This window comes from Bufo bufo, chromosome 9, assembly GCF_905171765.1.
Source record: "Bufo bufo chromosome 9, aBufBuf1.1, whole genome shotgun sequence".
In the NCBI taxonomy this organism is placed as follows: Eukaryota; Metazoa; Chordata; class Amphibia; order Anura; family Bufonidae; genus Bufo; species Bufo bufo.
Genome location: NC_053397.1, coordinates 192825976 through 192852959, shown reverse-complemented (window position 1 = coordinate 192852959; position 26984 = coordinate 192825976). Strand labels below are relative to the sequence as shown.

The window sequence follows — 26984 nt, the reverse complement described above, 5'->3', positions numbered from 1 at the left end:
CCATAGAAATGAACGGGAGCGCTCCGCACTTGCATGGCCACCACTCTATGGGTCTGACGGAAATAGCCAAGCCAGCGCTATTTTCGGAGGCCCCATAGAAACGAATAGAGGCCAGCTGCGCATATGCAGTGTGCCCTCTGGGACTTTGACAGTTGCGAGATATCACTAGGATATGCCGCCACTGTCTGATAGGTACGGGTCCTACCTCTGGGAACCGCACCTATCAGACAGGGGCGGCATATCCTAGCGATAAGGTTGCACGCTCCACTTTCAGGCCGCCCTCACCCAGTCAATGATGTGGTCAGTGTTTCATTTCCATTCGTTTTGACCTGCACTTGGTTTTGGCTCACAGTTGCTGATGCAAATCACTGACCAATAACTGACCAAATGACTGAGGCCTAGTTCACACTTCAGTAACTTGGTCAGTGTTTTGTCAGTGATTTCCATTAGTGCTTGCGAGCCAAAACTAAGAGAGGAGCCTACACACAGATAATGAGAAGATTTGCACTTTTTCTGTGTTTTTGACCCACACTTGGTTTTGGCTCAGTCGCTGATGCAAATCACTGAAGTGTAAACTAGGTCTGATTGTGTGAAAGCGGCCTCAGGGGCCTCCAGGTGGACAGTCTTGGTACATTTCCAAACATCAATAGAGTTTAGGATTTTATAGATAAACTGTATATGCTATGAAATATAATCATATGGTCATTGTGTCATTGTGGGCAGCATGGTAGCTCAGTGGTTAGCGCTGGGGTCCTAGGTTCGAATCCGACCAATGACAACATTTGCATGGAGTTAGTATGTTCTCCCTGTGTTTAGGCGGGTTTCCTCCCATGCTCCAAAGACATACTGATAGGGAACTTAGATTGTGAGCCCCATTGGGGACAGCATGATGCTAATGTCTGTAAAGTGCTGCGAAATATAATAGCGTTATATAAGTGCATATTTTTACTCTTCGTGGGGAATCATAAGATAACTGGAAACCTTATGGTGCAAATATACATGTGACTGTAACGACATGGCTAGCTCTTTGTGTGTGACCAGCAATTGTTTCTTTGCTTCGATTCTCAGGTGAAGAGTCGCTCACCATGTTCGTGGACAAGGGAAGATTGAAGCGAGAAGCCGGAGTACGCGGGAACACATCGGCCCCCACGTTGGATACTCTACACCAGCTGGCAGCTTCATATTTCATGGACCGGGAGAGTGCACTGAGGCAGCTGCACCACATTCAGATCACCACGGGAGCCATTAAGGTACATGGAGCAGGGGTTAATGAAGCAGCGGCCTCTGTACGATAGCAGTGATTAACACCTCTGCCATGAGAGGAGCCCTCAGTTGCCTCTCAGCGTTTCATTAAGATATGCTTTGTAGGACAAGCGTATAATTCCCAGAATGCAGTGAGCTAAGGATTTACTGGGCTGGATCAGACAGTCCTGTCAATGGAAAGCTGTTTGATCTCTTTGCTCTGCAAAGGGTTTGGCGGTAGGAAAATTGCCTTTGGTTGATTATCTGAAGGAAGTTCATTATCCGAGCAATCCCTTGACAATGTTTTTTTCTTTTTTTTTTTTTTAGATACAATCAGGAAGTTAATGTAATGTAATGCAATATTCTCCAGATCTGATGATTATAATAGCGCTTGCCATCTCTGCCATCCATATACATAACACGTTCAGGGTGTATTCTTCATTCTTGCAGGTCTAACTAGCAGTTTTTTGGTTGCCTGGGGCATAATGAGAGATAACATAAGGCTTCATGTCATGTGAGACAAACACTTTGGATTCGTATCAACTGAAATTGAACCCGGTGATGCTGGGCATAGATTTTCCCTTAGTACTATCTCCTTAGGACAGCATGCCTCTGTGATGCATTTTCTATTACGTGGGGAAACCTGAAAAGCCCATGGGGAACCAATTTGTAATTTTTCATTTTCAGCATAATGAATGCACAATCTTATCTCAGCCAATTGCCTGCATAATGTTGAAGCGGATAATTTGTTAACTGACCTCCTATTAATGAGAACATATCCAATACATGTTTTAGGGCACATAAACACTCAATGCAAGAAGAGCCTTCAAAGTGGATGAGACTACGGCACTATGTAAAGAGCAACCATGCTGACTATATTGCATAAGTCCATATTTACCATATCATGGTCAAGAAGTTAGGAACTAAGGTGTCCCCTGACTACTGCCACGATCTACTGCACATAGCCTGGGACCTGAGAAAAGTAAACTGGGTAAACTGTCCACTACCGAGGGGCAGAGGTCCACAACCTTATTGTATGAGGTACCACCAGCTATGACAATTGATGCGGGTTGATTTTAAAATTCAGAAATTTAACCCCAATTTTTCCAAAAATTCTGACTCTCCCAAAATACAAATTTTATGTGATTCGAGGGAGGGAATCAAGTTTATTTATTTTTTTGTTCATTTGTCCCTATTCTAGAGTCATGTTGTGTAAGGAGAGAACCAGAGATGAGCGTGCGTGGAGCTACAGTGCTAGATGTGACTCCCGAGCTAGTGGTTGTGGAATACTGGCATAAACCATCTGTTTATATAAAGCAAACATATACTGAAGTGCTGTACAGAGCATATATTCACCCACATTATTAGTTTGCTGACTGGCATGTTAGTAAAAGGGTTTTCTCGTCAAATACATGTATACAGCAAGCCCCCGTGGAGCCAGTGCAGAGGATTGAAGTGTTAGTGGCCTTGATGAGATGTTGTGTCATGGTGTACTCCCTTAGGCCTTGTTTCCGTGGGGAGCGGTGCAGTGAAAAGGTGGTATAAGGAATCAGGCCATAAGTAGAATAATAAAAGTCTCTACTTAGTGCAAAATAGGAGTAGTAGTACATCCAACAGTAGTTGTATACAGTGCAATTTCTCTTCCCAGATGATGGGGTATGGTGCCCAGGACAGGGACGATAACGACACCTCTGGTATGCTATTTTGATTATGTCTCTCTCCTGAACTTCTGGCTAACAGCTGAAAGCTGGCACTTGTAGCTGTAGGTGTCCACTATGTAATGCAGGCTTTTTTGAGTTGGCCTGAATGTGATCTAAGGTGATGAGTAGGCTCGAGCAAATAGGGTTCTGATTGCTCTATCCGAACCAGATTCATTTGAAAACTTTGTTTAGAATATGCACTCAGTACTGCAATAAAATGTATTGGCTACACTGAGGTTTTGTTCTTCTCGCCACAAGTAACAAGACTTGCTTAGTCTTGTGCCTGTGATGTCAGTCACATCACATTACAGTTTGGTTCTGTGCGTAAATTACTGTTTCAAAACCCGAAGCCAAACTGAAGCACGGACTTCAGTTTGGCTTCAGATTGTGAAACTGTAATATATGCGCAGAACCAAAGTGCAATGTCAAAGGCACGAGACTAAGCATGTTACTTGTGGCAAGAAGAACAAGTCCTCAGCTGAGCCAATACATTTTATTGCAGTACAGAGCTCATATTCTAAATTAAGTTTTTAAACAAATCGGGTTCGGATAGGACATTCCAAACTCGATTTTCTCAAGCCTAGTGATGGGTGCCTGAGCCATAGTCCCTCACCTGCAGCAGGTTCTGTATAGCTATGGTAGCTGGTCGCTCTGCTGACTGTACCACTGTAGCATGGCAGAATATCTGTAGTTTTGTCTTTGAAGTCTCTATGGAGTTGTGGTCTCACAGATGAGTGGGTTCTCTGGTCTCTAAGACCCTAGGAGCAGGAGCAATTGGATGTGCTTCCTCACTCCTCACAGTCCTAGCTAACATTTCCCTCCCCTGGCAGGAAATAGGACCAGCCCAATTCTACCAAGGGGGAGGAATGGGGTGAATAGTATTCCTGATGCCAACTATACCTCACCTGCTGGTGTACAGTGCAAACATTAAATAACATTGCAAACCAAACATTTGCAGATATGGCCGTACTGGGGTACTACATGTACTGTATGGCATATCAAGACGATATGCTATTAATGTGTGATCAGTGGAGGTTATAACAAATAGGCAACCACGTGTGAACTGTCACTTTTCATTAGAATGATTGACAAATACAGCTGAATCCTAATCTACCAGACATATTGCCAAAAATGTCAGGTATGGACCACTGTGCCAGGCAATCATGGGGACTGAACCATTTGTTCCAGATAATTCCCTGATCATCATCAGAGCTGAAGCTGCATTTACCTGCCACAATCATTCCCTCTGTATGGGAACGAGCGATTGCTACTAGAGATTACTCATCCCCATAGAGAATCATCATTTCTGGACAGCAGATCCTTGTTAATAGTGGGAGTTGTGATACATAGAGACAAATATTTTTAGTGCGGACTAAAAGACATGTCCACCAGAAGAACGAGTGTTTGCTGACTGTTGGCACCTTTACACAGGCCCCCTTTACAAGACCGAGTGTTTCTACAAATGCCCATCCCTGATAATTAGGGTGCTTACTGGTCTGTGTAAAAGGACCTCCATTGATTTGTCAAGAAATAACCATTTTGGACAGGAAGCCTGTTTTAAGGTTGATATCCAGGCAATGCTGGCCGGATGGGTCCACAAACCTCAATAGAGTCTGTTTAACAGAAATACTAGAGATTGTGCTTAAAACTCCCATTGCCAGACCCTTCCTGTGTTCTGTCTACAATAAATCTGCTGTAGAGAATTAGTCATATAAGAAAAAACATATTACTTAGCTTCTGAGCAAGTAGATAATAGTGTTATAATAGCTGAAATCAAACCAGCAGAACATCTTTCATGGAACATTGGGTGAAAAGGTCTAACAATAAAAATGTACTCTGTCCTAAGTGGAGTTCTGGTTGTTTTTCTGGATTTCAACTGCAACGTAATCTGTTAGGTCTATAGATTAGAGATGAGCAAAGAAATCTTTTACATTTGCTTGCTCCAGCCATCGTCCAGTCTATGAAATAATAGAGACAAATTGATTGGCCTATTATAGGCTTAGATCTACCAAAGATGAACAACACAAATGTCAAATCAAATCTTCTAGGAGTCGAAGATTGACTTAGCGATGGTTAGATGGTTTTACCAAACTCGATCCCAAAGGAGCTTTAAAGGGGTTGTCTTACTTCAGCAAATATGGACAATCACAATACATTAGTTAAAGGGAACCTGTCATCAACTTTATGCTGATCTCACTGAGGGCAGCATAAAATAGTGACAGAAATACTGATGTCAGCGGTGTCTCACTCATGAGCTAAAAGTAATTGGTTGCCAAGAACCAACATCATAATCATTGGAGCCCAGGCCTTGTAAAGAGTCAAATCTACCTGAGAAGAGTCCTGGTTATTCATTATCTCCTGCTCTCCTCACCCATCTGCTGATGATTGGCAGTTCTCTCCTAGAGAGAAAGAGAGAAAACTAGGTAGAAGACTGTCAGTCATCAGCAGGTGTGCAGGAGAGCAGGAATTCATTAATAACCAGGACTCTTCTCAGGTGGCCGTGACTCTTTTGCAGGCCCAGTCTGCAATGATTGTGATGTTGGTTCTTGGCAACCACTTACTTTTAACTTTTATATGAAAGACCGCTGAAATCAACTCACCTGTCTCTACTTTATGCTGCTGTTTGTATGGGCAGCATACATTTTATGACAGGTTCGCTTTACATGCCTTGTATTAATTTTGTCTACATAATGAATGCCATCCCTTTAAAAGTGAAATCAATTTATAATGATATTCTGATCTGTCATAGATGTGCAGTAACCCAATAGATCACTAATGCAAAAGAGTTAACATTATGCTATAGAGTTAAATGGTGCGATTTATTGTTGAAGTAGTTATTTCCTTATGTACTAATCATATCCCAAATGGTTGTGTATGGGCAAATAGTTAACACTGGAATTCCGAGTTAGGTTGTCAGAAGACAGGCTGGGCTTCCCCCCATGGTTTAGACAGACAGTGCCTATCTTGTCTAGAGTGAGACTGTTGAAGTATTACTACCATCATTTCCATTGTCTATACACAGCTATTGGGAGAATCCTACTCTGTCATGGGAGAATCCTACTCTGTAACATACCTCAGAACTGTGCCTATTGCTGATATATGTACTGCAACTCCCTTCATCTATATTGTAAAGAGATACTTTATCTATTATAACCAAAATCGGCCTGGTCATTGACTCCATGACCATTCATCCGCCGGCCCCTAGCTATCACCCTGCTCTCCTGCCTTGCACCCCAAAACTCATTGACACCAAGGGCACCCTACCTAACACAAGCTAGGAACCCTCAAAGCCAGGGAGTGCCCCATGAGAAGAAAGGGTGTGCCCTACAACCACTGCTCGGGGGAGTGCAAGAGTGGGGAAAGTCACTGTGAGCAACTGCTGTACCCATTCTAGCCAACACTACCTCTCCAATCCTCCTCACAGCACTCCTCCTGCGGGTCACTGCAGATGCACAAAGGAAGAAAACATTGGTGAAGTCTGTGATCTCGGGCTAACCCTGCTTTGTAGAATGAACAGTCTTAGTAGGACATTTAAGAGGTTGCCTTATATAAACATAATCTTGTAAAAAACATTAATCTGGTAGCTGTTATCACCAGAAGAGTCCAGACTCGGTCATCCATTTATAGTATTAAATATAGTATTATATGACAGACACTGAAATAATAATCCAACCTTGTACTGTAAATCATGGATAGTCTACACCAGAATAAGAATGACTTTGTAAGTGGCTCTTCACTGTGACACATAAATGGGGGTCCCAATTAGTGGACACCCCCCACCCCCATGACGTCTTTATGCCTAATAGGAAAGATGGAAAATGGTTGCCTTCAAGAGATGACTCCTTAAAACACACTGGCCTTCTTTGTGTAAGCTGGCCATACACATTAGATTAAAGTCAGTCAAACACATCAATTTTGACAAGACCGTTTGATAGAAATGAGTGAATCAATTCTACAGAACCAGAATTCAACCCGAATTTTGGGAAAAAATGTGGATTCTATGGAATGAGAATTTTAGATCATTTGATTTGAAAGACCTTAGAAATAGAGAGAGAGAGACAGAATCAAAATGTCATTCACAGCATTGCAATGCAATTGAAGCACTTTTAAGTTGCATCAGTTCTAGTCCAAATCTAACCAGACGGTCAACTTGGTTGAATCGGACCAAAACAAATTTACAGAAATTCACTCATCTCTAACAGCAGACTGTCTAATAGTATGGAGATGTCCTTTCAAATGTTTGGCGGAAATAGGGATTGGGCTGTTGATAAGATGCCACGTGTGTCTATGACATGCCACAAGGCCATTTTGACTGGTTTCCGCTTGAAGAACCACCTTTTCCTGAGCAATTTTCAAATGGGTTTGGCAAACAAAGAAAATACAGTATTTATGTTTGTGCATTGGTATTTAATGGGATTTCCTTTGGGTTGCTTGTGTATAGAATAGTTAATGGAGCAGAACTGACTTTGTATTGTGAGTGGAATGGGTTAATAGATCAGTGTATCAGCAAAGGGAAAAGCTGCTGTAGCGACATTATTAATGGAACATTGGCCCTCTTAATGAACTTGCCACTCATTAAAAAGCAGCCAGCTCCCTTCTGTTCTGAAAATTAGCTGCTTCAGTTTTTTTTTATAGTTCCAGTCTTCTGCTACAATTTTTCTCTTGCCCTACTTGTCGCATATCTTTGTGGTTAAATGACTAGTGGCTAACAATATGTTCTTTCAAATATTGTGTGGTCCAGGTAGATCCTTTATTGGAATATAAACCTGACACACATGAGTGTTTGATTACCGGGTCCTTCGCAAACCTCACAACAGATGTTGTTGTAAGCTAATGATATCACCACCTGGCTTATGATTACTACAGCAGGTCCAAAACTTCACAAAGTAGAGTCTCTAGTGGCAAATATAGTTCTACAAACTGGCATTTCAGAAACCAACAACTTAGGCTTACAATGTGACCATTCAACCTTGCTAATTTTGGATACAGATGGAATATCTTCAATCTTTTCCAGCAAGGTGAAGACTATTAATTACTAATGAATGCAATATATTTGCAAGAAAATGCTAAGTAAAATCACTCCAAATGGCCAGTTCTTTGGGAAAGCCACCTCAGATGTAGTCCAGCTCTCCCTGTGTATATTGTTCTTCTTATTAGAGAAGACTACAGGTACAATTTTAGATGATTATCTCAAGGAGGCTTCATTGTACACAGTAAGGTAGATTTACAAATTCTATCTAATGTTTAGACAGTGAAACTGTGGGAGAATGTAAAGAATGGTGTTTCTTATGCTAGTCTTAATCGCAAACCCCAATGGCCTATGATGAGCCAAAATGAGTAAGAAGTAGTGTTGATTAAGCACCAAAGTGCTTGGGTGCTCTGGCCGAACACATCAGGATGCTTGGGTGCTCGGTATAATGGAAGTCAATGGGAGAACCCGAGCATTAAACTAGGCACCCCCCCCCCCGGTCTGAAGAGGGGAGGGTGCCTGGTTCATAGGAAAAGGTCAGTAAGTGGTGGAAACACCACCTAAACGGTTTGTGAACAGCATGGGGAGGATGTCGGGATGCATCTTGTACTCACAGGTTGCTGCTGGGAACGATGTTGTCCGATTAGTATGCCACTTTTACAGACTGACAATAATACACACCAAACCGAAGATAAAATCGATTTTAGAGGAAAAGGAGGGCCTCATTCACATTGTGGTACAATTGTTCAGTTAATGGGACTCCTAAACTCATAAAGCCTATGCACTAAGTGAAAGGGCTGCCAAAAATTACAAGGAACTGGTAAATCCAATACACCCTTTGTTACAAATAAAAATTATGATTGATGGCCTGCTGGTGACCCTCAAAAACATTTGGAGCAAGAGCCTGCTGATCTGACCATCTAAAACATTATGGTCGAGAGCCTGCTGCCGCTTTGGTGACTATAGATAACCTGGGGCCAATCACACGTCCCTGTGACGGCGACGATCCATTCGGATGCCTGCCCTATCAACTTTCGATGTTATTTTAAGCCCAAACCATGTATACCATGGGTAACAGGGGAATCATGGTTCGATTCCGGAGAGGGAGTCTGAGAAAAAGCTACGGCTACCACATCCAAGCAAGGCAGCATGCGCGCAAAATACCTATTAGGTATAATTAGGTGAGGGCCTGCAGGTGAGCTGACCCTGTAAAAGATTTTAGGTGCGGGCCTGCAGGTGAGCTGTCCCTGTAAAAGATTGTAGGTGAAAGCCTGCTGGTGACCCTCAAAAACATTTTGAGCAAGGGCCGGCTGATCTGACCATCTAAAACATTATGGGCGAGAGCCTTCTGCCGCTTTAATGACACTAGATAACCTGGGGCCGATCGCACGTCCCCGTGACGGCGACGATCCATTTGGATATCTGTCCTATCAACTTTCGTTGTTATTTTCAGCGCAAACCATGGTCACCACGGGTAACGGGGGAATCATGGTTCGATTCCGGAGACGGAGCCTGAGAAACAGCTATGGCTACTACATCCAAGCAAGACAGCATGCGTGCACATTACCTATTAGGTATAATTAGGTGAGGGCCTGCAGGTGAGCTGACCCTGTAAAATATTTTAGGTGCGGGCCTACAGGGGAGCTGTCCCTGTAAAAGATTTTAGGTGCAGGCCTGCAGGTGAGCTGTCCCTGTGAAAGATTTTAGGTATGGGCCTGCTGGTGAGCTGAGCCTGTAAAAGATTGTACGTGAAGGCCTGCTGGTGAGCAGACCCTGTAAAAAAATATATGCGAGGGCCTGCTGGTGAGCTGACCCTGTAACAAATTATATGCGAGGGCCTGCTGGTGAGCTGACCCTGTAAAATATTTTAGGTGCGGGCCTGCTGGTGAGCTGACTCTGTAAAAGGTTGTAGGTGAGGGCCTACAGGTGAGCTGACCCTCTAAAACATTATATGCGAGGGCCTTTAGGTGAGCTGACCCTGTAAAAGATTGTAGGTGAAGGCCTGCTGGTGAGCTTACCCTGTAGAAGATTTTAGGTGAGGGCCTGCAGGTGAGCTGACCCTCTAAAAGGTTGTAGGTGATGGCATGCAGGTGAGCTGACCCTCTAAAAGATTATATGCGAGGGCCTTCAGGTGAGCTGTCCCTCTAAAATATTGTAGGTGAGGGCCTGCTGGTGAGCTGACCCTGTAGAAGATTTTAGGTGAGGGCCTGCAGATGAGCCGACCCTCTAAAAGGTTGTAGGTGATGGCATGCAGGTGAGCTGACCCTCTAAAAGATTATATGCGAGGGCCTTCAGGTGAGCTGACACTGTAAAATATTGTAGGTGAAGGCCTGCTGGTGAGCTGACCCTGTAAAACATTATATACAAGGGCCTGCTGGTGAGCTGACTCTATAAAAAATAATATGTGAGGGCCTGCTGGTGAGCTGACCCTGTAAAACATTATATGCAAGGGCATGCTGGTGAGATGACCCTCTAAAGAATTATATGCGAGGGCCTGCTGGTTAGCTGACCCTGTAAAACATTATAGGTGAGGGCCTGCTGGTGAGCTGACCCCGTAAAACATTATATGCGAAGGGCATAGGCCATATATGCAGGGTCATTATATGCAACGAATAAGCATGTGTTGATATGATGGAAGAGGAAAAGGAGGATGAGAAAAGGAAGATTCAACCATATACCCTTGTTTGTGGTGGAAGGGGTGCATGGGAATATAGTGTATTCAGTACATTATAAACAACACATTTAAAGTGCCTTCATGTTTATCAGCTTTCCTCTGGTGGAGTCGAGAAGTCATGGTAAATCCAAGCCTTGTTCATTTTTATAAGAGTCAACCTGTCAGCATTTTCAGTTGACAGGCAGATAGGCTTATCTGTTACAATGCCACCAGAAGCACTAAATGCCCAGTCAGACAAAATGCTGGCGGCAGGGTGGGCCAGCACCTCCAAGCCGTAGAGCGCCAGTTTGTTCCACGTGTCCAGCATGGACACCCAGTAGTTGTAAGGAACTGAGGGATCATTAAGGATGCTGACACGGTCTGCTATGTACACCCTGTACAGAATTATTAGGCAAATGAGTATTTTGACCACATCATCCTCTTTATGCATGTTGTCTTACTCCAAGCTGTATAGGCTCGAAAGCCTACTACCAATTAAGCATATTAGGTGATGTGCATCTCTGTAATGAGAAGGGGTGTGGTCTAATGACATCAACACCCTATATCAGGTGTGCATAATTATTAGGCAACTTCCTTTCCTTTGGCAAAATGGGTCAAAAGAAGGACTTGACAGGCTCAGAAAAGTAAAAAATAGTGAGATATCTTGCAGAGGGATGCAGCACTCTTAAAATTGCAAAGCTTCTGAAGCGTGATCATCGTACAATCAAGCGTTTCATTCAAAATAGTCAACAGGGTCGCAAGAAGCGTGTGGAAAAACCAAGGTGCAAAATAACTGCCCATGAACTGAGAAAAGTCAAGCGTGCAGCTGCCAAGATGCCACTTGCCACCAGTTTGGCCATATTTCAGAGCTGCAACATCACTGGAGTGCCCAAAAGCACAAGGTGTGCAATACTCAGAGACATGGCCAAGGTAAGAAAGGCTGAAAGACGACCACCACTGAACAAGACACACAAGCTGAAACGTCAAGACTGGGCCAAGAAATATCTCAAGACTGATTTTTCTAAGGTTTTATGGACTGATGAAATGAGAGTGAGTCTTGATGGGCCAGATGGATGGGCCCGTGGCTGGATTGGTAAAGGGCAGAGAGCTCCAGTCCGACTCAGACGCCAGCAAGGTGGAGGTGGAGTACTGGTTTGGGCTGGTATCATCAAAGATGAGCTTGTGGGGCCTTTTCGGGTTGAGGATGGAGTCAAGCTCAACTCCCAGTCCTACTGCCAGTTTCTGGAAGACACCTTATTCAAGCAATGGTACAGGAAGAAGTCTGCATCCTTCAAGAAAAACATGATTTTCATGCAGGACAATGCTCCATCACACGCGTCCAAGTACTCCACAGCGTGGCTGGCAAGAAAGGGTATAAAAGAAGAAAATCTAATGACATGGCCTCCTTGTTCACCTGATCTGAACCCCATTGAGAACCTGTGGTCCATCATCAAATGTGAGATTTACAAGGAGGGAAAACAGTACACCTCTCTGAACAGTGTCTGGGAGGCTGTGGTTGCTGCTGCACGCAATGTTGATGGTGAACAGATCAAAACACTGACAGAATCCATGGATGGCAGGCTTTTGAGTGTCCTTGCAAAGAAAGGTGGCTATATTGGTCACTGATTTGTTTTTGTTTTGTTTTTGAATGTCAGAAATGTATATTTGTGAATGTTGAGATGTTATATTGGTTTCACTGGTAAAAATAAATAATTGAAATGGGTATATATTTGTTTTTTGTTAAGTTGCCTAATAATTATGCACATTAATAGTCATCTGCACACACAGATATCCCCCTAAAATAGCTAAAACTAAAAACAAACTAAAAACTACTTCCAAAAATATTCAGCTTTGATATTAATGAGTTTTTTGGGTTCATTGAGAACATGGTTGTTGTTCAATAATAAAATTAATCCTCAAAAATACAACTTGCCTAATAATTCTGCACTCCCTGTATTCCTTCACCATCTTACAAAATTTTTCCCTCTTTGTGACACTAGGCCGCGAATCAGGGTGAGGGTGCTGGCGGGGTGTCATGAAAATGTCCCAGACTTTGAAGGATGTTGCCCTGTCTCTGTTGGAAGTGCTGTGTGTTCCCCTTGTCTCCCCAACTCGGTTGGCTAAGGAACTACGGACTCTGCCGCCAGAGTTGTCAGATGGAAATTTTTGGAGCAATTTTTCAACAAGGATCTTATGGTATTGCTCTGTTTTGCTAGTCCTCTCCACCAGACGAATGAGAGATGAGAAGTTCTCTTTGTAGCGAGGGTTGAGAAGGGTGAACAACCAGTAATCCGTGTTGTCTAAAATGCGTATAACGCGCTGGTCACGGGAAAGGCAGCCTAACAAGAAGTTAGTCATGTGTGCCAGAGTACCAACAGGCAAGACTTCGCTATCGTCGTCAGGAGGATCACTCTCAATCTCCTCATCCTCTTCTGCCTACCCACGCTGAACAGATGAAATTAAACTTCCATGGGTACTACCCTCTGTAGCGGAGGCAACCGTCTCTTGCTCCTCCTCCTGTTCATCATCCAATTTGCGCTGAGAAGACTAACTAAAAGTAGTCTGGCTATCACCCTGTGCAATCTCTTACCCCATTTCCACCTCTTCCACATGCAAAGCGTCGTCCTCAATTGTTAGCAGCTAGCATTTGAGTAGACACAGAAGTGGGATGGTTATGTTGATAATAGCGTTATCGCCGCTCACCATCTGTGTTGATTCCTCAAAGTGTCCTAAAACCTCACATAGGTCAGACATCCATGCCCACTCCTCGCTTCAGAATAGCGGAAGCTGACTGGAAAAACGACGACCATGTTGCAGCTGGTATTCCACTTCTGCCCTCTGCTACTCACAAAGTCTGACCAACATGTGGAATGTGGAGTTCCAGCACGTGCTCACGTCGCACAACAGCCGTGAGCCGGCAATTTCAAGCGCTGCTGCAGTGTTGACAGACCGGCTGAAGCTGTCGATGACTTGAGGAAATGAGCACACACGCGGTGCACCTTCACCAGTAGCTCAGGAATTGGGGTAGGTTTTGAGAAACCGCTGAACCACAAGGTTAAACACGTCGGCTAGGCATGGGATGTGTGTGAGCTTGCTGAGCTCCAAAGCGGCCACCAAGTTATGGCCATTATCAGACACAACCAAGCCTGGTTCTAGGTTGAGTGGCGAGAGCCACAGCTCAGTCTGGTCTCTTATCCTCTGACATAGCTCTGCGGCGGTGTGCTGTTTGTCCCCTAAGCATATCAGCTTCAGCCCGGCCTGTTGCCGCTTCCCCACTGCAGTGTTACACTGCTTCCAGCTTCCGACTAATGACTGACTGGTGCTGCACGCGGATAATTCACAGGTGGAAGTGGAGGAGGCGAAGTAGGAGAAGTGGGGGTTGGAGCCACGAACGTAGGTGCTTGGGGAAACCCTGATTGGCGTAGGGCCCGCAATCCTTGGCGTCGGTAGCACCTGTGCCATTCCAGGGTACGACTCGCTCCCGGTCTCCACAACATTCACCCAGTGTGCCATCAGGGAAATGTAGCATCCCTGGCCGAATGCACTTGTCCATGTATCTATGGTAAAGTGGACCTTCCCAGTAACTGCGTTGGTCAGAGCATGTGTGATGTTACGGGACACATGTTGGTGTAAGGCGGGCACGGCACACCTTGAAAAATAGTGGCGGCTGGGAACTGTGTAACGCGGGACGGACGCCAACATCAGGCTGTGGAAGGCCTCAGTGTCCACAAGCCTAAATGGCAACATTCCCAGGGCCATTAATTTTGAAAGCTGCACATTTAGTGCTATGGCCTGTGGGTGGGTGGCTGGGTATTTGCACTTGCGTTCAAATGCCTGGGGTAAGGATATTTGTACGCTTCGCTGAGAAACAGAAGTGGATGTGGTCGCTGATAGTTCTTGCGAAGGTCCAGGTGCAGGGCGGGAGGCATCTGGGCCTGCACCTTCGACAGGGGATTGGCCAGCACGTAACACAGGGGAAGAGGAGGCTGTGGTGTGACCCGCAGACACAGATTGCGAACCCAGGCATTCGGCCACCTATTACAGTGCTTTGATGCCATGTGGCGGATCATGCTGGTGGTGGTGAGGTTACTAGTGTTCACGCCCCAGCTCATTTTTGTATTGCACAGGTTGCAAATTACAATTCTTCTCCCTTTTGCCACCCCACTGCCTCTTTCAGCCTGTTGCGTTGCAGCAGATCCCTCCCCCTCTGTACTGCTGTCCTCGCTCGGCTTTCCACCTTCCCAGGTTTGGTCAGTGACTTCATTGTCCACCACCTCCTCTTCCACTTCCTCACTCTGCTCATCCTCCTGACTCTTTTATCTAACCACTACCTCAGTGAGACAGTTATTGCCATTGAGTTATTGGCAACTGTGTCTCACCATCATCCACCTCAATAAACAGTAATTGCCGTTCCCCACCATCATCTTCTTGTGATTGTGGATGTTCAAGAGTTTGGGAATCAGGGAACAAGATCTGTCCTTCTACAAGTGTGCTTGGTGAGAGGGCCAAATCAAAGAATAGCGCTGAAAAGAGCTCCTCGGAATATCCGAGTGTGGGATCACTTGTTTTCCCAGACTCTCCATAGTAGGAGGAAGGAGGATCAGGTTGAGGATTGGGTTGAGCAGACTCTTAGTTACTGAGACTGGACTTGGTGGAAAACAGGGTGGTGCTTAAGCGACTGGAAGCATTATCTGCTGCAATCCAACCGACCACCTGGTCGCACTGGTCTGACTTCGAGAGTGGTGTCCTGCGCCGCCCTGCAAACTGTGACATTAAGTTAGGTATCGTAGATGATTGTTTTTCTTGTGCTCTGGCAGCAGGCACAGTTTCACCATCAGCAGCACGGCCACTACCCCGTCCCTTACTGCTTGCCTTCTTCATATTAAATGTTATATATTATTGAAAATCTGTCACACGTACAGTAGCATAGGATTTGGAAGTGTATGCGCAAATTTAAAAAGTTATTTTGGATGTGGAAACGTCACACTGGAGATATCCCGCAGATAATGTCAATGCTGTCACCAGCAGCTAATGAAAAATTACAGGGAATGTCACAGGTGTTTGGGATCAGGAAACGTTATACAGTAGAGGTACCACCAGTAATGTCACTGTCCACACTGTTTGTCACAGATACATTTTTGAAGCGCACACGTTACACTGCAGATGTGGCCCTTGTAAGATCACTGTCAGAAGCGGACACCGTCTACGGAAAAAGTACACTGTATGTCACAGAATTTTTTTTGAAGCGCCCAAATTACACTGCAGATGTGGCTCTGGTAAGTTCAATGTCATAAGTGGACACCGTCTATGGAAAAAGTACACTGTATGTCACAGATAAATTTTTGAAGCGCACACTGCAGATGTGGCCCTGGTAATGTCATTGTCAGAAGCGGACACCGTCTATTGACAAAGTACACTCTATGTCAGAGATACATTTTTGAAGCGCACACGTTACACTGCAACCAAGAAAATAATGACTGGAAATAACGAATTCTCGAATTCGTAAATATATGGCGAATATTCACCCAAATATTTGCGAAGTATCACAAATTCGAATATTGCCCCTGCAGCTCATCACTATTTAACTGGTGTTTGGCCGAGCATGCTCAATCAACACTAGTAAGAAGTAATGAATCTAGAGCATCATCGGGAAGTCTGTGCAGAAAACAAAATCACAACTGCAGCAAGCCTTTTCACCGTATTTTTTGTATGGCCCATTTATATATTTGTACAGGTTAATCATGTCCACCCTTAGACGTCTCTTCTCAAGACTAAAAATTTATATTCTTTTAATCTTTCTTTATAACTAAGACCCTCCATTCCCCTTATCAGTTTAGTCGCTCTCCTCTGTATTTTTTCCAGCTGCATTGCCTCCTTTCTATGTACTGGTGCCCAGAACTGAACTGTATATTCCAGATGAGGCCGCACCAACGCTTTGTAAAGAGGTAATATTACATCCCTGCCCCGCGAGTCCATGCCTCGTTTAATGCATGACAATATCCTGGTGGCCTTAGAAGCAGCTGATTGACATTGTATGCGGTAATTTAATCTACCATCCACAAGGACACCCAAATCCTTCTCTATAATGACTCTCCCAGTGTTACATCCCCTAGGACATATGAAGCATGGAGATTGTTACTACCAAGATGCATAACTTTACATTTGTCCACATTGAAGCTCATTTGCCAAGTTGATGCCCAATCACTCAGAGTGTTCAAGTCAGCTTGTAGTATATGGACATCTTCCATAGACTGTACAGTACTACATAGCTTAGTGTCATCTGCAAAAATAGATATGGTGCTATAAATCCCCTTATCAGTATCAATAATAAATAAATTAAATAATAAAGGGACCAGCACTGAACCTTGGGGTACACCACTTATAACCTGGGACCAATCTGAATAGGAATCATTGACCACCACTTTCTGGACATGGTCCTTCAGCCAGTTTTCAATCCAATTTACCTTAAGTCCCTTAAGAGTCCTTCAAACATTTTTCCCACAACAGAAGTTAAAATAACTTGTCTATAATTACCTGTGGAGGACCTAGATCCTTTTTTTAATATGGGCACCACATTTGCCTTGTGCCAATCACTTGACACTGTAACAGTACCTAAAGAATCTTTAAATATTATAAACAGGGGCACAGAAATGACTGAACTGAGCTCTTTAAGCACTCTTGGGTGTAATCCATCTGGACCCGGAGCTTTGTTCTTATTTACCCTATTTTACTTATCTTGGACCATATCTACAGTTAGCCAATTGAGTATGACACTGGATGTACTAACAGCCCCAGCACCACTGATATCAGCTCCTTTCTCTTCCTTTGTATATACATAGCTAAAAAAAAAAACATTTAGTAACTCAGTATTTTCCTTATCTTTAGTGACTACACCCACTTTACCATTATTTTGTGGACCTACCTGCTCAGACCTAGGTTTTTTAGCATTCATATATTCTAGTCTCCCCAAAGGTTAGGGTTGGGGCCAGCCATACACAGTATACTAAGTCTACTACATAATATGGTAATATAATACATTACATAAAATTTAAGAACAATTTGCTTATATCCCCTCATTACGGTACTGCACAACCCGCCAATCAGCTGTTTGAGACCACAGTGTTCCAGTGAGTGCTAACTAAGCACAGCGCTATCCATTTCATAATGGCTATGTTTGGTATAGCAGCTTAGGCCCTAGGCCACGTGACCAATGATTATGACATTTCTGGCCTAGGAAGAGGCCTAAGCTCTCACAGTGCCACAGCCTCTTCTAACAGCTGATTGCTGAGGGTGTCAGGTGATAGACCCCCACCAATCTCATATTGATGGCTTGTCCTGAGGACCCTTTTAAGCCATACCTTCTTGTCGAACAAGTAAAAAATTGAAAACACATAAAGAAATGTGGTGCAAAGCATGTACAGTACATGAGTTTTTTGGTGCAAGTTTTCCAGAATTCTGGTGCATTTTGAATAGTAAGCATCCCCAATATGTCATTTCATTAGTGGCTTGGATTTATTTGCCCCATTCCTTAGAACTTCATCCCTACTCGAGTGTTTCTGTGGAAGGTTCATAATGTTTCTAGTACCAACGCATTAACGTAATCAATAGGACTTCACCAGATTAACTATTGCTCATTTTCATTATTACAAAAGTCATCTACTGAGATTCTCCAGCCCCTGGAAAAAAAATTAAGATCCCATACAATTAATATGACTGCCAAGCGAATGCCCCTTTGGCCAAGTGGGCATCCGGCACTCCTCCTGAGTCTTCCATATGCATGCTTGTTTGCCTTGACTAGTGAATGTGTTCTTTTTTAATCAGGACAAGCCGCTGTCAATCTCCTCTGGTGTTGACTTATTTATATGGGAACATAGGATGGTTCGTATCAAAATTCAGTCTCCCCAAATCAAAATTGTTGAGTTTGGACCAATTTTCAGTGTAAGAGTTTACACTATTAACTTCCTCCCACTGAGCTATCACTTGTACTTCAAGCTTTTATAAAAAAAAATCTTTCATACGTACTCACAATATTGGTTGTTTTCAAAGTGTCACAGTCCCAACCAGTAGTAGAATTCCGAAGAGTGATTTTGAAAGAGCATTTTGCTGATGATAACAGTACTTTTATAAATAACTAGTGCCTAATTTTAATAACTAGAGCCTAATTTTCAAGGTCCCTTGACAAAAGTGCAATTCTTTTTTCTTTTTATCAACTTTCGGCAGTGTTTTTTCCAGTAGATTCATCTTTTAAAATCCAGAGCACATGCCATTAAAAACTTGTCCATTATTATAATGAAGACAAATAAAATGAGTGGTTGAGTCTCTTATCGAATAAAGCAAAGTATTTCAGGGATCAGGAATGAAATGCCATTAAATAGACCATATTAAATAAGTCTCTCTGGAACTTTTGGTATGCAGACCTTTTCAGTGTCAACACTTTTTTCCCTCAAAATTGCTCTCATTTCTTCTCGTAAAAAGTACAGAACATTTTGGCCAAAGTGCTGCAAGCACCTTAATTAGGCATCTGTACTCCCTGTGCACCCCATTAAAATAACTTTTATATATTGCACATAGTAAAACTCATCTATCTATATCTTATCTTTAGGGCTTGCTCCATTTTTCCCTAGAAGTGTTTACTTTTAAGAACTGCATAATTATTATGAGGCTTAGGAGTAAGTTTCTCAGATCAATATATTGCCAGATTTAAAGAAGACCTGTAACCTCTCCTCCTGACATGTCTGTTTTAGTAACTACTTTCTTTCTCCATTTAATAACAATTCTGGTGCATCAATTCTTAGGTTTTTATGTTGTGCCATTTCGCTATTATTTCTGCTAATAGTCTATGAATGCATATATTGTGCATGTGAATAAATATGTATTAGCATAGAAAGCCATTGTTTTCAACGTAGTAGGCCTATAGCCTGTAGGTAAGGGCCCTTTCACACTTGCGTTGTTGTGTTCCGGCATAGAGTTCCGTCGTCGGTGCTCTATGCCGGAAGAATCCTGATCAGGATTATCCCCATGCATTCTGAATGGAGAGAAATCCGTTCAGGATGCATCAGGATGTCTTTAGTTCCGGGACGGAACGTTTTTTGGCCGGAGAAAATACCGCAGCATGCTGCGCTTTTTGCTCCGGCCAAAAATCCTGAACACTTGCCGCAAGGCCGGATCCGGATTTAATGCCCATTGAAAGGCATTAATCCGGATCCGGCCTTAAGCTAAACGTCGTTTCGGCGCATAACCGGATCCGACGTTTAGCTTTTTCTGAATGGTTACCACGGCTGCCAGGACGCTAAAGTCCTGGTTGCCATGGTAAAGTGTAGTGGGGAGCGGGGGAGCAGTATACTTACCGTCCGTGTGGCTCCCGGGGCGCTTCAGAGTGACGTCAGGGCGCCCCACGCGCATGGATCACGTCATCCATGCGCATGGGGTGCTCTGACGTCATTCTGGAGCACCCCGGGAGCCGCACGGACGGTAAGTATACTGCGCCCCCGCTCCCCACTACTACTATGGCAGCCAGGACTTTAATAGCGTCCTGGCTGCTATAGTAACACTGAACGCATTTTGAAGACGGATCCGTCTTCAAATGCTTTCAGTTTACTTGCGGTGTTACGGATCCGGCGGGCACCTCCGGCAAATGGAGTGCACGACGGATGCGGACAACGCAAGTGTGAAAGAGGCGTTAGTGTTTTGCCTTCTATATAGCAGCTTTCAGGTTCAAATCCCCAAAGAGACTTGTCAATTTTTTTCTTAAGTTCATTTTTTCTCCCTCATTTAATCCATAATTTGCTAGGATCTTGTGTATGGCAATATGGCCTGATGCAAGTAATGCTGAACCTGCTAGGCTGAAAGTCCTGTACATGATATCATGTTATGAGATAGCTCTAGGATGAAATTTTCTTCTCCCCATGTCTAGTTCGAGAGCTGTTTCTCACTGTAAAGGCAAAGCTTGAGCCAGAGCTGAGTGTCACAGATATGAGAAGGATGGTATCACTGAAAATAGGATGAGAGTAATAAAATATATAATTTTTATTGATGTGATGTTTATTGAAATGCCAGTAAACACACAACAATAAAAACACTGACTGTTATAGCTAACAGGAAGGCAGTGAGAGGGCACTTAGACACTCTGGAAGTGGAGATTAAATAAATGCTAGTAGGGTTCACCTAGGAGGGATGATGACATAAATGAGGCCATAGGACAAAGACAAAGTTCCAGCTCTCCTTAGTGGTACACAGAACCAATATAATTCACCCTTCATTCATCTTTATGAAAGTTTCAAAAATAACTCAGCACTGTCTTGGCTATTTCCAGCAGGCCCATAGTAGTGAATGGAGCAGTGGCTGCACTTTTGCGGTGCACTCTCCATTCGCTGCTATGGGATGTCTGAAAATAAGCAAGCGCGGTCGCTTGGCTATTGTCGGAACTCCAATAACGATGAATGGGGAGCATGCCATGCAGGCATGGTGTGCTCTGCTTAACTTTGAGAGCCTCATTCTAGAGATAGAAGCGGATTCCAGAGGAAGGGATGCAAATGAGACCCACACTTATCTGACATTGATATGCCTCCAATGTCTGAGATAAACCAACCCTTTTAAACCCTAGGTAGAAACAAAGACTGTGAGATATTCAAGGTGATCATATGGATGAAGGTCTCCAGTACTAATCCCTCTTTCTTCCCCATTATAGATCATATATAATCTACAGAAACATTAGTTTTGGGGGGAAAAAGTTTAACAAAAACATTTTATTGGAAAACAAAAAAGTCAAGGACTTAAATAAAATTTGCAGTTGGTGCCTATGGGGAAATTGCTCGTTGAAGTCTGTACAAATGTCATACAGGTTTACTCTGTGATGGTGACTTCTTGTACCTCTCAATCTCATCTGGTACATGGTACAACCCTTGTACATTAGTGTACATTATTCAATATTTGACCTTCTAAAACTACACTATAGGAAATACATGGGTCTTGGGGAATAAAATTTCTCCTTGTGGGGACCACTAAGTTGCCATAGGAAATCTAATAGGACAGGCAATGCTCCATGGGAAAAAGGGGAATAAGCTCACTCCCCTAGGAGGACAAAATGTGTTGTCCGGCTGAGCAAGAGTTTATTTACATTCCCTTTTTCCCATAATGCATTGCTTTGCCTATAAGACTTCCTATGCCAATTTGGCCTCTCACCTAGTCAAGCCAGTAGCCTGCACTGACGAGGGGCAACAACCCTGAAGCAGCTGTCTGAATATGGGCACCTTTTTCTTATGGAAAAGATACTGATTTTGGCTTATATCTCAGTCATGTTCCAAGGCTTGGTTAAAGGGCTAGTCATTGACCTACAGGGTGGTCATCCATTAGGTGGCGCTAGAGAGACAACTTTTGTCCTCTTAAATAAAAGCTTATTTACATGGAAAATGTGTAATAATTATTAGTGAATTTCTTTTTACTGTGACTTCTCCGTCTAACATTAAGGGACTGAACCATCTGTGAGTGTCTTGAAGTTATTTTTCAGAGCAGAACTTACAAACCAGCAACCAATTGAGCTGAACTGATGTTGAAACAAGGGTTCTCTAGGGAAGGCAATTTATTTTGCCCAGTAAGGTATGAAATGCTCCCAGCCATTAAAGTTAATAATTGTATATACACATTATAACATAAATGGGAAAATAAAATATGTGACCAGGGCTCAAGGTTTGAAGGTATTCATAGACAGACCTGACAGCAGCTCTGAGATCTGGAAACAGCATAAAAAATAAGGAATACTACGAAATGATCTATAACTAAATGCAAACAGGAGAAAATGGCTCTATGTGATAGCGGATGACTGAGTAGATTTAGCGTGACATTCACTTTCTAGCTAATTTCATGTACTGATAGACACTGCCTCCGATCCCATGGGTTTCACGAATATGAGCCGCTACATAAGTACCTATAGCCTTCTAACAACACATATAGAAAGAAGCTATACTATATTGTTTGTTCCAATTCCTCAATATGGTTATCCTGACAATAGCAATGTCTGCCTTGTTTAGAATAAAGTGGTGTCTGATTATTGGAATTTACAAACTCTTAGAGGGTGAGATGTAAGGAGCTACTGTAAACAATGGCTCGTATTCGCTAATAACGGTGTATTTTATGCCGTTCCAAGTGGAGAGGGCATTTGAGGAGATTTGTGCCAATTTTATTAAAATGCCTCATAATGAATGTTATTCTGTGAAACATAGGGGAAAAAAAAATCTTTCCTCGCCTGCTATGAGCAGATGTACTGTAGATTTGTGCCATTATTTTACACAATTTCTCCTCGTTCCATTTAATACATTTAGAATATACCATATCTCCTGGGAGATCGCACTTACGTTTCTTGTCAACGGCACATTCTGATACTACTTTTAAAAAACCCCAGTAGACTGATAAATACGGGCCAATGAATTCAATGTGTGCTGTTTAGAGATGAGCGAATCGATTCTGAACAAATCAAATTAAAATAAATAAATAATAATCATCTGAAACTTGCAATTTGTTTTCAGTAAATCTCTCAAAAAGGCAGCCACCATTTTACAAGTCAGAAGAAAGCATCTACCAAAGGGATAATTTATCGACCAGTGCAGTGTGCTTTTAGGAGGTTTTGGGGAGTACTAGCTCTCCTTACGAAGAGTGCCTTAATTGGCTTGATGAGACTTACAAGCCATACTTGCTTCTCTGAAATTCTGGGAAGAAGGGATGTAAATGAGCTCTTAACAAGCTTGGCCTTTGATGCCACCAGGTGTAAGGCAGCTATCCTATTAGTCAATGTTCGACCCTTTAAATCGTCCTTGAGACATGACTTGTTTGTAACCACCAGCCACCATGTGTTTACCAGTAAAAAAGAAAAGATATCTAGTCACCAGTCCGCAAAAATGTTCCGCTGCAGGTCCGAGGAGTGTTGTGGGGTGAATCACACTTTCATGCAGTATATACAGTATATAGGATTCGGACCGCGCGCATAAAAAGTCGGTATACAAACAGTTTTTTTCTTTCTCCTTCTCCTTTTAGAAATAAACCGAGGGCTGCAAATGTCCTATTTGTGGATATCCTGCGACTAATAAAAATTATAATAGTGTAAATCCGTACGGTTGTTTTGCCCTGCAGTGCACAGATTGTACTTACACGGCACTCCACCAACAAAAAGCGTATCTACGATATCCTCCGCAGGTGGTTAGATTTTTCGCGGCGAAGATCCACGTTCATACACCACCAAACAGGGCTAAAACCACGGACTTGATTCCAGCACACACCAGATGAGTCTGCTAGTATTCCCTATTTCTTTTCCTTAAAAGTTTCTGTGGATACAAGTGGCTCCTACCATAGTGAAGCTCCGATGACTGTTTTAAAAGGTTTATTAGTACATACTTACAAACATGCACTATAAAATTTGCATTAAAAATCCCAGCGTCTTATTCTTTGCCCCAATCGACCTAGTCCGATAAACACCATAAAAAATAAAAATAAATAACTGTCAAAAAAAGCAATTTTTGTCACCTTACATCACAAAAAGTGCAACACCAAGTAATCAAAAAGGCGTATGTCCCACAATATGGTACCAATAAAACCATCACCTCATCCTGCAAAAAATGAGCCCCTACATAAGAAAATATCTCAAAAAATAAAAAAACTATAGCTCTCAGAACATGGACACATTAAAACATAATTTTTTTGGTTTCAAAAATGCTATTATTGTGTTAAAGTGAAATAAATTAAAAAAGTATACATATTAGGTATTGCCGTGTCCGTAACAACCAGCTCTATAAAAATATCACATGACCTAACCCCTCGGGTGAACACGGTGAAAAAATAAATAAAACTGTGTCAAAACAAGCAATTTTGTCACCTTACATCTCAAAAAGTGATACACCAAGTGATCAAAAAGGCGTGTGTCCCACAAAATGGTACCAATAAAACAGTCACCTCATCCCGCAAAAAATAAGCCCCTACATAAGAAAATATCTCAAAAAATAAAATAAAAATATAGCTCTCAGAACATCACGTCCGTAACAATCTTCTCTATAAAATGTCACTTGACTGAACCCCTCAGGTGAACGCTGTAAAAATAAATAAATAAAAACTGTGCTAAAACAACCAATTTTTTGGTCACCTTGCCCCATAAAGTGTTATAATGAATGATCAAAAAATCAAATGTACCCAAAAATAGTACCAATAAAACTGGCACCTTATCCCCTAGTTTCCAAAATGGGGTCACTTCTTGGGAGTTTCTACTATAAGGGTGCATTAGGGGGGCTTCAAATGGGACATGGCATCTAAAAACCATGTGGAGTTCCTTTTCTTCTGTGCCCTGCCGTGTGCCCATACAGCAGTTTATAACCACATGTGGGGTGTTTCTGTAAACCGCAGAATCTGGGTAATAAATATTGAGTTTTGTTTGGCTGTTAACCATCGATGTGTCAAAGAAAAAATTGGATTGAAATGGAAAATCTGCCAAAAAAGTGAAATTTAAAAATTTGATCTCCATTTTCCTTTAATTCTTGTGGAACGCCTAAAGGGTTAAAAAAGTTTGTAAAATCGGTTTTAAGTAACTTGAGGGGTGTAGTTTCTACAATGGGGTCATTTATGGGGGTATCCAATATGTAGGCCCTACAAAGTGACTTCAGACCTGAACTGGTCCTTAAAAAGTGGGTTTTGGAAATTTTCTTAAAAATTTTAAGAATTGCTTCTAAACTTCTAAGCCTTCTAAAGTCCTAAAAAACATAAAGTAGACATATGGGGAATGTTAAGTAATAAATATTTTATGAGGTATCACTTTCTGTTTTAAAAGCAGAGAAACTGAAATTTAGAAGATTGCTAATTTTTAGAAATTTTGGGTAAATTTGGGATTTTTTCATAAATAAAGGTGAAATATATTGACTCAAATTTATGACTATCATGAAGTACAATGTGTCACGAGAAAAAAATCTCTGAATGACTTGGATAAGTAAAGGTGTTCCAAAGTTATTACCACATAAAGTGAGATATGTCAGATTTGCAAAATTAGGCCTGGTCAGGAAGGGGGCAAATGGGAAATGGTTAAATAATGATCCATGCCCCGCAATTTTCTTTACAATTAGCATCAGATTAATTGCTTGTGTTCCATTCCTTTAAGGCTTACAGACTAGAATACTTCAGGAATACGGAGGAGAGGATAACACAGTTATCACACATGCCGCCTTGGACAATATGATAGATGTGCCTCCTTACCTCATGTAAAGATCATACGGAGATACACATGGACATAATTACCAGAGACCAGATTTGCATATGCCATTTTAGCGCCACTAATTATGTTATTTTGTAATTTCATGGCCAACTCCGGCATATGTTATCCTTGATGTATAATGTAAGCATTGAATATTCTGTATGTGTGCCATCATCTTTATTGTACTTGAGAAAACAAATAGCAATGGTGACAAAATGTTTCAGTACCTGCAAATGTATAATTTTAAGTGTGAATTATAAGCACAGTTTAAGTGCCTTTTTATTAACATAAGATACATATTACTGAGTTAAAGGAATAGTCTCAACAAGAGTGGAGCCTTTTCTAGAGAAAAAAAAGCAGAACATTTCTCAGACAATCCTTTTAAATATAGTAGCTTTTTAGAATTTTATTATACTATTACTCAGTTTTAGAAATGGCCTTATAGTTCGCCCGGCGGTCGTTTCACGGCGAACTTTGCGGGTTCGCGATTCGCCGAACATGCGAACATATGGAGAAATTTGCGCCCGCCATATTCTTTTACATTGTGCAGAACTTTGACCCATGACACATCCATCAGGTGGTACAGGACAGCCAATTGGGACATTTCAGCACATGGACACACCCCCTACCTTATAAATAAACCTGATCTGGCTGCCATTTTACATTCAGTGTTTTGCCAGTGTAGGGAGAGGTTGCTGTGTGGAGCAGGGACAGGCTGTTAGGGACACCAAACGCTAGCTAATAGGGCCACAAAAGTCTTTTTAAGCACTAGTATAGGTGTGCTATCTATAGGTGTGATACACAGAGGGGTGCGATATACTTATAATATACTTTTATAATGAGTCAAAAACACATAGATCTATATAGTGATCACCTGGAAGTCAGGGGCCTAGGGGCTAGGGGCTTACTAGGGCCATTTTTATATAGGGCAAGGTTCCGGACGGGGTCGCTCTTATCAGGGCGGGTGGTCTGTGGTTAGGCTATCAGGGCCAGAATAGCACCCCCCTGTAGGGCAATATCAGGGACAGTTCTTTGCCCACCCTGTCCTTCAATACCACATCATCATCTAGCCCAGGGATAGATGTTTTTTTGCTTTCCCTCCTGGATTCATGGATGTACACTGAAACCCCCCCGGATTGTGGTAGGACATATGGTTTCTGATTTGGTGCCGCCGAGCACTTGTTATTGCCTACCACATCT

The 26984-nt window shown here is 42.5% G+C and overlaps 1 protein-coding gene across 1 annotated transcript in view; it reads left to right on the top strand.

Moving 5' to 3' along the window:
* The window catches only part of BRINP2 (BMP/retinoic acid inducible neural specific 2), a 331421-nt gene that overhangs the window by 106104 nt on the left and 198333 nt on the right, over positions 1–26984 (top strand). Inside the window, 1 exon segment of the mRNA XM_040407224.1 lies at positions 1069–1250. Within this exon segment, the coding sequence (XP_040263158.1) occupies positions 1069–1250 (182 nt within the window).